General features: G+C 41.6%; 3 protein-coding genes across 4 annotated transcripts; 1 reads left to right on the forward strand and 2 right to left on the reverse strand.

Moving 5' to 3' along the window:
• Positions 1-14: 14 nt before the first annotated feature.
• LOC143118801 (trypsin-2-like) lies at positions 15-3,521 on the reverse strand. The gene is made up of 5 exons (XM_076279914.1): positions 2,987-3,521; positions 2,388-2,541; positions 1,849-2,108; positions 524-660; positions 15-292 (listed from the first exon to the last, which is right to left on the reverse strand). The coding sequence occupies exons 1-5, from the start codon at positions 3,030-3,032 to the stop codon at positions 143-145; spliced, it is 747 nt and encodes a 248-aa protein (XP_076136029.1). The 5' UTR covers positions 3,033-3,521; the 3' UTR covers positions 15-142.
• On the forward strand, positions 2,479-11,587 carry LOC143118800 (trypsin-like). 2 transcript variants are annotated; one of them, XM_076279913.1, is made up of 6 exons: positions 2,479-2,569; positions 4,181-4,337; positions 4,677-4,775; positions 5,053-5,213; positions 10,924-11,063; positions 11,280-11,587. In XM_076279913.1, exons 2-6 carry the CDS (start codon positions 4,249-4,251, stop codon positions 11,430-11,432), a joined length of 642 nt encoding a protein of 213 aa, XP_076136028.1. In that variant the 5' UTR covers positions 2,479-2,569; positions 4,181-4,248; the 3' UTR covers positions 11,433-11,587. The 2 variants fall into 2 exon arrangements, with proteins under 2 accessions (XP_076136028.1, XP_076136027.1); XM_076279912.1 differs by lacking the exon at positions 2,479-2,569 and adding an exon at positions 3,597-3,784.
• LOC143118799 (uncharacterized) lies at positions 8,886-10,619 on the reverse strand. The gene has a single exon (XM_076279911.1). It carries the CDS (start codon positions 10,373-10,375, stop codon positions 9,434-9,436), a length of 942 nt encoding a protein of 313 aa, XP_076136026.1. The 5' UTR covers positions 10,376-10,619; the 3' UTR covers positions 8,886-9,433.
• Positions 11,588-12,244: the final 657 nt, after the last annotated feature.

Consider the following 12,244-nt stretch of genomic DNA (forward strand, 5'->3'; position numbering starts at 1 on the left):
CAGACAAGCCTGTTACCTAAAGAGGGCTGTTTTTTGTTTTTCTTCTTTGTTTTTTCATAATATCTAGTAACATGTGGATATCCACAACAAGACCCTGTCCAAGTGTGTCATAGTTTATTGTTTTGTTGTTATTGTTTAGTGCCTAATAGCTGGAGAGGATCTCGTTGATCCAGGGCATGAGGGCACAGACTTTAGTGTAGACGCCGGGGAAGTTGGGTTGAGCACAGCCATAACCCCAAGACACAATACCCTGCAGCTCTCCGTTACACACCATGGGGCCTCCAGAATCACCCTGAGAGAGAGAGAGAGAGAGAGAGAGAGAGAGAAAAGGAATATCACATATGAATTATATTAGGGGATGGTGAGTTTTCTCATTTTCAGCTAACTTGAAAGCATGCATAAACCCCTATGTTATTGCTACGACATAAACCATAACAAGTCTGTTATCCATCCATTGTGACTGGGTCTATGAAACATCTTGTTCATGTCTGGATGTGAAATGGAGATCAGCCTCCTCCCCTACCTGGCAGGCGTCTTTGCCTCCCTCCGGGTAGCCTGCGCACACCATGACCTCTGTGATCTTCCCTGGGTAGGAGACCTCACAGTCCTGGGTCGACACAATGGGTACCTCCACACACTGGAGGTTGAAAGGGTTGAAAACTGAGGGAAAGCGAGAGGGGAGGGGCACAGGGAAGAAAAGGGGAGAGAATGTGCTACATAAAATTAACCTTATTAAAACATATCTATGAATCCTTATTTAATCTAAAATCTACAATTTTAATATTTATCTTATCTTAACTTTAACTTTATCAAATCAGATAAGGTTGTTGCTGCACCATCTCAGATTTTGTTCAAACCTTGTTTATATCATCAATGGGTCCTAAAACCAAGGCCTGTGAAATATTTCTGTGCAAGTCTTCATATCTTTTTCAGACCTTGAAATTCTTTCATTTTTACAGCTTAAAAAATACATTCCATGTTTGGACATTAATATCTTGACAAATATTTTCCTTAGCCTCCTCAAATTTTCTATGCGGAAGATTAACTCATAATAAGCATGTATAAACTATTTAAAGTCTACTAAATGTCTCTTGACTTTCGAAAGGGCCCTAGATTTCAGAAAAATGTGCATTAAGTGCCCATGATATTGAGGGTATTAAAAAAGTTTTTTTCATTTGTTATCAGTCACTATTTCCTCTTCAAATACATCAGTTTATTAATGTTTTTTCACAATTTGAAGTCTCCACAACAAATGATCATGACAATAATAAGGATAAAACAAGGTGTATTTGTATTTTTGTGTCATTTTCAAGCAACTGAAATGGTATAAGGGGGGGTTGCTAGTAGGAACATTAAAAATCTATGTGGAAATAGCTGTATATGGATATTTAGTGTGTAAAGTACCAATATTGTACCAAGTCCCATGAGACTGTGGTACAAACTTTTAATGATTGAATCTTACTTAGAACACGTTTGTCTTGCATTGTACCGTACAACGTTTGGTCAGGCTAGGAATCCTTTTAAGATATGATATGAATGTCCAAACATGGCCTCCAAGTTAAGGCCTTTTAGAGAGTGTAAACAACCCAGGGAAAAAAGACTATGAAAACAATTGAATTGAACAAAAATAATTTAGTTTTAGTTTTAGTTATGGAACCTAAACATTGTGCAGACAAACTTTGAGGAAAAGGAGTCGGTGCTGCAACCATTGTCCTGGATTCCGTCTGATTTGACACAGAATTTAATGACTCAGCAGCAAAAAAAATATTTTCATAACTCAAATGCTAAGACAAGTATCTGGAAAAAAGCTTTTCCAGCCTCTACGTCCTCTCCGCTCCTGATACAGACCTGAGTCGGTGTAGATGTTTCCCCATCCGGACACCACACACATGTCTCCAGGGCTGGCACAGGCCGTGGGCAGAGAGATGGGCTTAACAAACTCGTTTACAGTGACGGGATGAGCCAGCTTCATCAGCATGATGTCATGGTCCAGTGTCTGGTAGTCGTAGCTCTGATGCCAGTAGATGGCGTCCACAGCCATGTACTGCTCGGTACCCTCATACTCCCAGATGTGGTGGTCACCCAGGATGGCAATCTGTGCGAAGGGACTGGTGACAGAGGCATGATCAAAGGATTCAGAAAATTCACCAGAATTGTTTTCAGAATTGAAAACATATTGAATCTTAGAAGTTCTATGAACATCTAAGAAAAATACATTGATATTTATTTTTATGCAGTTAATTATCTGATGCATTGTTCCTCTCATGCATACATGAAGCAGAGTTTTTGTTTGTTTTGATTTTTAAGAATTTATGTCAAATTTCTTAATCAAATGATACAGTAAGAGAATAAATTGTTGAGAGCCTTTCTACAGCTGCAGTACTCACTTCTGCCAACAGTGGGCAGCAGAGATGACCCACTGGTCATTGATGAGGGAGCCCCCGCAGTAGTGGTAGCCGAGGTTGATCGAGACCTGCCAGGGTTGAGAGTGCGGTGCACACTCATACCCACCAACAATCTTATCATCCAGTGGGGCTGCAACTGTTTCAACAAGGAATAGCAGAGTGAGGTAGGTATAATGTAAGAAGAATGCCTAAAGCACACAGTTATGATATGCTATAATGTATGGTATCATGAAGACTTAACATAGCTTTCCTGTCTGTTTTGAGGACATGCATTCAAGGAAATAAAATATATAAATATAAAATCATATAAATATAGAAAAATGATTTAATTTTTAAATTAGCATGATTGTATATGCATATTAAATCATGTTCATTTAAAAACATTAAATATTTTTTTATCATTTAATTTATGTTGAGGATTCCATCATGCATCACACATGTACTGCAGTATGTTGGAAATGAACATTCTAAAGAATATCTGGGTTTCAACATAGAATTTTAGAACTTTGAATTGTTGCTGAACGGAATCTTATGTAGAATGTTCAAAAACCCACACCTAAAGGGTTAACCAAATGACTGACCTGCAGCACCCACAAAAGTGAATGCAATCAAATAGATGAAGATCATTCTGCTGGCTCAAATATTCGCCCGACTGGAAACCACACGTATCAACCAGGTACTTTTATAGGTGCGTTTATCTCTCCTTACCCACCCCCTGAACTGTTCCCTGCCACCTGCCATCCCACCTCATCTGCCCCCAAAACAAACAGGCCCTCCACCCACCCAGAGGAATTGTTAATAACTTGGATGGAGTGCTTTTCGGATGATGCACAACCAAAATGGCATTGCATTTTGGCCATCTTTGGAGTTACTATTTGACAGAAATAATTTTTGACTACAGGTGGCAATTTCACTCAATGTTTGGCTTTGTTTCAAGGGCAAAATAAAGTTCAAGCCAGTTTCAACATTTCCAGGACTAGATTAATTCCACCACTGTAGACAGTACATACAGAGATGATAACAGTAATCTATTTTCTTTGATCTAGTTGTTTTTCTAATACTACTGAACAGTCACAATGTTCTTTCGTGGGAAATATGTTGTATGCTACAATATTTCCCACATGTTTAACCACCACACAGACACACAAACATACCCCCCCCCCTCTCTCTCTCACACACACACACACACACACAAACACATATTCAGCAGATACTGGGATTAAGCATTAACCCCACAGGTTGGTAGACACGTCTGTCACTGATATGGTAGGGTAGAGAGGCTTTATAAATGAGCTGGGGCACGACCTGTCGTCTTCGGCCCTGGACACATCTGGAAACCATGAGACTGCTTGTTTTGCTGGCGCTTGCTGGAGCTGCTGGTAAATTAATAGCATAATCATAGAGGTGCAGGAGAATGTGCACAGTTGAGACTTTGGAATGTACTGTGTTATTATGGGTTTTTTTTTCTTGCATATCATTTTGTTGCTTATGTATGTATATAAAAGTATATATACTAACACTGTTAATGTTTATTAATTTTATATAATAATTACTTCATATTACCTCTCTGGTGGGCACATGCCATTAGGCTGGAAATGAATGAATACTTTCATATCAGGTGTACATAATTCTGTTAGTTTTTTCATCATGACATGATTATTTTATATATTTATCAGCCAAGCCAAGTTTCACATACTGTAATTTTTATTTATTTATTTATTTATTCCCACCACTTCATCACTTTGTGGCTTTGTCCCTGCCTGATGTCTTTGCAGTGGCAGTGCCCAGGGAGGATGGAAGGATCATCGGAGGCAACGAGTGCTCCCCAAACTCCAAGCCATACATGGCATCCCTTAACTACGGATACCACTTCTGTGGAGGGGTACTCATCAACGAGCAGTGGGTGCTCTCCGTGGCCCACTGCTGGTACAAGTGAGTCCTGCATGAAATTGATCAATATACCCTTATAACGCATTGATCAATATACCCTTATAACGCATTGATCAATATACCCTTATAACGCATAAATATCATTTCAGTATGAAGACAAATATCAACAGTGTTAGTAAAGATATTTTTAGATAGTTTTTCCTAATCAATAGAAAATATATATGATAACATGCACATTCTAATGTATAATGTGTGATACATAATTCTGATTATCCAACATCCTCAAAGGAGTACTTTTTAGTTACAGTTGAGCTTTTGTTCCTTTTCTTTTGTCTTTTTCATGTTTTCCATCTGTGCTGTTCCTTTTAACCCTTCCACCAGCCCCTACGCCATGCAGATCATTCTGGGAGAACACAACACACGGGTGTTTGAGGGCACAGAACAGCTCATGAAGACTGAGAACATTATCTGGCATCCCAGGTATGTGCTTAGTGTTCCTCTACCTGCAGTTAGCATTAAGCATGTTGCCATATTATGAAACAGATGTTCAAAAGTCATTTACATTCATTACTCCATTGGTTGTTTAAGCTATGATATTAGTAGTTCTGTTTGTGATGTGTACTGTTGTCTCAAAGCTGAGCTCTCATAAAGATTTATGAAGCTGGAGATTATTATTCCAACCATCTATACCCTCTTCCACACTGCACTATTGGTACAAATCCTGGTCAGAATCCTTTCCCCTCCTTTTACACTTCAGCTATGACTACCAAACTCTGGACTATGACATCATGCTGATCAAGCTCTTCCACCCAGTGAAGCTGACCGATGCTGTGAAGCCCATTCCTCTGCCCTCTGGCTGCCCTTATGGGGGTATGCCCTGCTCTGTGTCGGGCTGGGGCAAGTACTTCCCTGATGGAGGTGAGTGACAGATTCAGAGACAGGCACACAGACAGAGACAGAGTTACACAGAGATACTATAGAGACAGGGAGATCAATGATTTCAATTCAATTTCAATTTATTGTGCTTATAGAGCGCCAAAACATAACACATGTATCATGGCGCTTTACAGAATGTAGGCAATCAGAGAAAGAAGGAAAGAAAGGAAGAAAAGGAAAGCAAGAGAGAGGCCCATGGGTAACAGGGGCGAGGAAAAACTCCCTAGAATTGGAGATATATATAGGAAGAAACCTCGAGCAGATCCACGACTCAAGGGCCTGACCCATCTGCCTAGGGTCAGTACATGACAGTAAGGTCTGTATACATGACAAATGCATATGATAGTCGGGTGTAGAGAATAAGACATGGTGTTAAGCACTTGAGCTGAAAGTTACAAGAGATGGGATGATTACGTATCCGTTATGGTAGTTCGTTATTCCTGATTTAGTGACAGAAAGTTCAATAGTCCAGCGTTGGGATTGTCCAGGGGAAGGGAGTTTTCGAGGGGCATGTGGTGGGTTGGTGGATGGGCCAGTAATCCGGGCAGAGTTGTCATAGGCTGGTGGTGGGTCGCTAGGCTGTACGGGCCAGGAGTCCAGTTAGGGGGCAGTAATAGGGCAGTCGAGGATGGGACTTCAGGTGAGATGGGTGAGAGGAGGGCCAACACACGGATGGTTGATGACTGGTGATGATATACCTCACAAGTGAGGTACAGTAAGGGGGAAGAAAGAGAGATGTAGAGTGGGTTAGTATTACTGAAAATCAAAATGGTTAATGTCAATAAGTAATCAGTAGTACTATATATTGTTACAGTATACCATGGTGGGAATAGGCAAGAGAGGGAGAGTTGAGAGAGAGAGAGAGAGAAGGGGGGAGAGGAGAGGGGGGGGGTTGTACGGCGTGACACATGAAAAGTCCATGACAGCACTATGCTATAGCAGCATAACTAAGGCATGGTGAGGGGTAGTCGACACCAGCGCAGGTATGGTCAGTGACCACCATCGCACGTGCGACTGGGGTGCCAGTCACACGAGGACTCAGCAGGGTGGTCCATTCCAAAAAACCCTGAGGTGGGTGAATTTCCACGCACCATACCTAACTATGGGAGGCAGTAAAGAGGTATGTTTTAAGTCTAGACTTAAAAATAGGGAGGGTGTCTGCTAGTCGAATTGAGGTAGGAAGATTATTCCAGAGGACGGGTGCGCGATAGCTGAAAGCTCTGCCTCCTACTGTAGTTTTTGAGATTCTTGGAATTACAAGAAGGCCAGTATTCTGTGATCGTAGCGGTCTGGGTGGGTTATATGGAACTAGGAGATCTTTAATATATTCTGGTGCCTGGCCATTAATGGCTTTGTATGTTAGAAGTAATATTTTGAAGTCAATGCGACTTCTAACAGGCAGCCAGTGTAGAGATGCCAGGATAGGGGAAATATGTTCATATTTTTTAGTTCTAGTGAGTGTGCGAGCAGCTGCATTTTGTATAAGCTGTAAGCTCTTTAGACAGGTGTTATTGCAGCCAGCGTATAGAGCATTGCAATAATCAATCCTTGAGGTGACAAAAGCATGGATTAATTGCTCAGCGTCTGGTAGGGATAAAGACTTCCTTATCTTTGAGATGTTCCTTAAATGATAGAATGAAACTTGGGTAATCTGTTTTATGTGATTACTTAGTGATAGGTCTTGGTCAATTGTCACTCCTAGATTTTTAACACATGTGGATGAGGATAGTCGGAGATCAGTAAATGTAGCCTGTGATGAGGATAGGATATCCCTCATCTTTTTAGGACCTAAAACCATGACTTCTGTTTTATCGGAGTTCAAAAGCAGGAAATTGTTTGTCATCCATGTCTTTATGTCTCGTATACATGTGTCAAGTTTGGCTAACGGAGTCAATTCGTCAGGTTTTATGGAAAGGTATAGTTGTGTATCGTCTGCATAAGAATGAAATTTAATGCCATGTTTCCTAATTTCTGAGCCTAGAGGAAGCATATAGAGAGAAAATAACAGGGGCCCTAGTACTGAGCCTTGAGGCACCCCATATTTTACCATAGTCTGGGTAGATGGTTCATTGTGAACCTGTACAAATTGTCTGCGGTTGGAAAGGTATGATCTAAACCAAGCGAGTGCTGAGTCTTTAATGCCTATCGAATGTTCAAGCCTGTGGAGTAGTATGTTGTGGTCTATGGTGTCAAAGGCAGCACTGAGGTCCAGGAGGACCAATATTGATATATGTCCATTATCGGCAGCGATGAGGAGGTCATTAAAAACTTTAACTAAGGCTGATTCAGTACTGTGGTGAGCTCTGAAACCAGACTGATATAATTCTTGGATTTTATTCATATGCAAGAAGGTACCAATTTGTTTCGACACTATTTTTTCTAGTATTTTTGACAAAAAAGGGAGATTAGATATAGGCCTATAGTTGGCCAGGTTGTTAGGGTCAAGGGTAGGCTTTTTGAGGGATGGCTTAATGACAGATAACTTAAACGACTGTGGTACATGGCCTGATAGCAGTGAGTTATTTATAATCTGGAGCAAAGCATTATCCAACAAAGGAAGAGCAGTCTTCAGAAGATGAGTAGGAATAGGATCTAGTAGACTAGTTGTAGATTTTGATGAAGAGATTGTGGAAGTGAGGTCTAATATGTCAATAGGTGTAAATGAATTCAACGTTGTTCGTCTCATCTGTGATTCAATTATGTTTTCGCTACCGTTCAGCAATGGAGTATAAATATTTGGTGAGACTGACTGGATATTAATCTTATCTCTAATTGTTTCAATTTTGTCATTGAAAAAGTTCATGAAGTCATTACTGTTTAGGCAAATAGGGATAGATTCGGTTACTTCGGTGTGGTTCTTCGTCAGGCGGGAGATTGTGGTAAAGAGAAATTTTGTATTGTTTTTGTTTTCTTCGATCAGCGAGGAGTAGTAAGTTGACTTGGCTTCGTTGAGTGCTTTTTTGTAGGTGATAAGGCTATCTTTCCATGCTTGGCGAAAAACTTCCAATTTAGTGGTACGCCATTTTTGTTCAAGTTTACGCGCTGTTCGTTTGAGTGTTTTTGTCTGTGTGGTATACCATGGAGCACGCCTTACTTGTTTTCTCATTCTCTTTTTGAGTGGTGCTACTGAATCAAGGGTTGAGCGTAATGAGTTCATCACATTATCAGTTAACAAGTCGACCTCGGCTGGATTAAGGAATGGGCCTTCTGATAGGCCTACCACATGAGTCCGGAATGGGGCAAGCGTAAGCGAAATCTTTTCTAGAAAGTCTGCATTAGTTTTTTCAGATAAGCCGCGGCTGTAGTATTCAGCTAAATTGGGTACTGCATGTTGTAATGTCATTGTAAAAGTAATTAGATGGTGGTCAGTTAAGGTCGGGTATTGTGGCAAGATTGTTAACTGCTCTATGTTTATGCCGTATGATAAGACTAGATCAATAGTATGGTTATGTCGGTGCGTGGGCGAATTAACATTTTGGCAGAACCCGACATGGTCAATTAGGGATTGAAATGCAATTGTGAGACAATCGTGCACATTATCCATATGAATATTAAAATCACCCAATATAAGTATTTTTTCTGTTTGGATAGTTAAAGTAGAAAGGAAATCAGAAAATTCCTCTAAGAAATCAGTGTAGGGGCCAGGGGGTCTGTACAATGTGACCACAGTTACAGGCTGATCAGTTTTCCAGTCTGGCGGTAAAAAATTGAGGACTAGAACTTCAAAAGATTTAAACTTGTGTGTGAGCTTGGGAGATGTGAGAAGACTAGATAGATAGATTGTAGCTACTCCACCTCCCCTGCCAGTGTGGCGTGGTACATGATAATTCAAATGGGAGGGAGGTGTAGACTCATTTAATGGAAGGTATTCATCTGGTTTAAGCCAGGTTTCAGTAAGACACATAACATCTATATGATTGTCAGTAATAATTTCATTAACCAAGGCAGTTTTACTTGACAGTGATCGAATATTAAGTAAAGCAAGTGTAAGTTGCGTTTTTGGAGGAATTTGCTTCACCGAAGAAGTTTTTATCGTAATAAGATTGCTACGAATAATTCCCCTAGTGGGTCGAGTAAGAGTTGACAGTCTTGGTACAGACACGCTCTCTATTTGGCCTTGTGTGCCCTGTATACCTGGGTGACTGTTAGGACGGCAGAGATCTGTGTAAGACCTTATCTCTGCTTCCTGGATCTCTGGTTCGTCAGGAACTAGCCTCGGTTAAGTGACGGTCTATGTTCCTTGAAAGGAGGGCAGTACCCTCCCATGTGGGATGGATACCGTCTCTTTTCAACAGTCCAGGTTTCCCCCAGAAGGAGCTAAAGTTATCTATGAAGCCCACATTGTTATTGGCACACCACTTTGACAGCCATCGGTTGAGGTCCGAAATTCTGCTGAGCATTTCATCACCTCTTTTAATGGGTATGGGTCCAGAGAAAGTTACAGAGTCAGACATCTGTTGCGCGAACCTGCACACGGAGATAAAGTTTTGTATGGTGATCTCCGATTGACGCAATCGGACGTCATTAGTGCCAGTGTGGATAACTATTTTCGAGTATTTACGATTAGCTTTAGCCAGCACTTTCAAATTTGATTCGATGTCGTTAGCTCTGGCCCCAGATATCGATTTTACTATGGCCGATGGAGTCGCTAGCATCACGTTTCGTATAGTAGAAGCGCCAATGACCAGAGTAGCAGGTTTCTCGGTTTCTCTAGCTAAGGGGGAGAATCTATTAGAAACATGAATAGGTTGGTGGTTAGCAGTGGGCTTCCTTCGTTTGGATTTAGATCCAGGCGAAACAGGCCCAACGGGCTGCTTTCGCTTGGGTCTGGCTCCCCTAACAGTCACCCAAGAGCTATCCCCTTGCTGCGAGGGGGCTGTCATGGTTGCGCTAACTGTGCAGTCGGCTGGTGCATCCACACAATTTACCAAAGGTTCTGCCACTAGCTGTTTGCTAATCTGATCCAGTGTGTGGATACGATTCTCTAGTTCACCTATCCTCGCCTCCAAGTTAGCTATTAGTCTGCATTTTTTACAAGTAGCATGTCCACTAAAGGAGGCTGAAGAGTTAGCTAGCATGTGACACGCCGGGCAACGGAGAGAATTGGAAATAGGAGAGGCAGGGGCAGCAGAGGACCCTGCCATCGTCCTTAAGATAGATTAGACAAGTGAATTATATTTAGACAAGTGAATTGGCTACACGAGTGGTTAAGAGTGGAGTTTTTACGTAAATAAAACCTAGGTGTAGTCTAATTTAAGTGGATTACGTGGAAAGAAAACAGGAGCAAGCTAGCGTGAGAGCAGCCACTCTGACACTACAAACAGGAAATGACGCGATTCGCTTACCGTAATCCCTAGTCAGTGATCAAGCAGTATTGATCTCAAATCAAAAGCGATAGTATGTTCTCTCCTGGCACTGCTACCAACTGGACTTGCTTAATCTAACTTACCACGACCATCTTCTTCTTTATCCTGACTATCCCTCTTCCTCTTCCTCTTCCTTTGACTGAACTGTGACTGAACTGTCATTCTATTCTACGTGTCATTCAGTACGTATTGATGCACTAACATGTCCATGTTGCACTGATTGCTCCCTCTTTGTAAGTCGCTTTGGATAAAAGTGTCAGCTAAGTGACTAAATGTTGAAGGCATATAAATAACTGACTTGCACCACTCGTTGCCACACTCTGCAGACTATGTTACCAGTGATACACTTCAGTGTCTGGATTTGCCCATTGTTGACGATCAGGAATGTGAGAATGCCTACCCCGGGATGATCACCCGCAGAATGGTTTGCGCCGGATACTTGGATGGAGGCAAGGATGCATGCAATGTAAGTACTCTACCCTGTGGAGGAACCGTTAATCTCCTAACGATATATTTTTGGCATTCTAACATGTCTTGTAGAAACTATCAACTAAGGCCCAACTGGGCATAGGTGTATTGGTGAACTTGGAGAATATTATTTCCCACTCTTCACCTCTGACTGACCTCTGTCTTATCTCTCTCTCTCTCTCTCTCTCTCTCTCTCTCTCTCTGGATGTATCAGGGTGATTCTGGCAGTCCTCTTGAATGTTTTGGAGAAGTGCACGGACTAGTGTCCTGGGGTCAGGGCTGTGCCCAACCTGGGTACCCTGGCGTCTACGTCAAGGTCTGTGAGTTCCTCATCTGGATCAAGGAGACCATGGAGGCCAACCCATAAAAAAGTCTCATGACTTCCACTTGTAACCCTTGTAACCTGTACTTGCTTCTCTTGTTACCTTGCTGGTGAAGCAAGACTAACATGAGCTATAGTTGTAGGCATCACAATGGAAAAATAAACTGTAAGTACCATATGTGTACTAATGCTTTCCTACACATCTTTGTATGCTTTTTTTACGAAAAAAAAACATAACAATGGGAGGAAGATCACACGGTAACAGACTTAAACGTTCCACATACTCGACGCACCTGACCGGTAGCGCGACAATGTGACGTCACAGAAGCGCCATAACCATTTATACTCGCGCGTCGTGGTCACGACACTAGTTGCAATACGGTACCGATCCACTTGCACGACACTTCATTTTGTCGTGTCGCATAGATGTCGCGCTGCCTCCCCACGTTCAGTCGTGTGTGGGCGTTTTGTTTAAAATGTCAGTTACCAGCTCATACTCAGTTCGTTTTAACGTATCTTAAATGTTTTTCCACAAATGGACCACAATTTTAGGCATGCACTTAACAGTATACAACACATTAATAGCCTAAACAAACTATGCAAGCCATTTGGAAATCTTGTTTTATTTAAACTACTCAATGCAATCTCAAATCCTCACCAGAAACACCAACAGTCAATATATTCATCCAAATCCTAGTTTCATTTGTTTTATGGACTACTAGGTGGTCGTGGAAGAGATCGTTAAAACATTATTTGTCTTGTAAGCGGAACCAAAGTTTCACAGGCACCGTTGTGGTAGAACAAAGGACCTACAACCTCGTCCTTTCATTGGAGAGTCGCCTCGCGTTCAACGGATT

The sequence above is a fragment of the Alosa pseudoharengus genome, unplaced genomic scaffold, assembly GCF_046254945.1.
Source record: "Alosa pseudoharengus isolate Yale_2024_CS ecotype anadromous, Long Island Sound unplaced genomic scaffold, YU_APseudo_1.1 YU_APseudo_1.1_scf_12, whole genome shotgun sequence".
NCBI lineage: Eukaryota > Metazoa > Chordata > Actinopteri > Clupeiformes > Clupeidae > Alosa > Alosa pseudoharengus.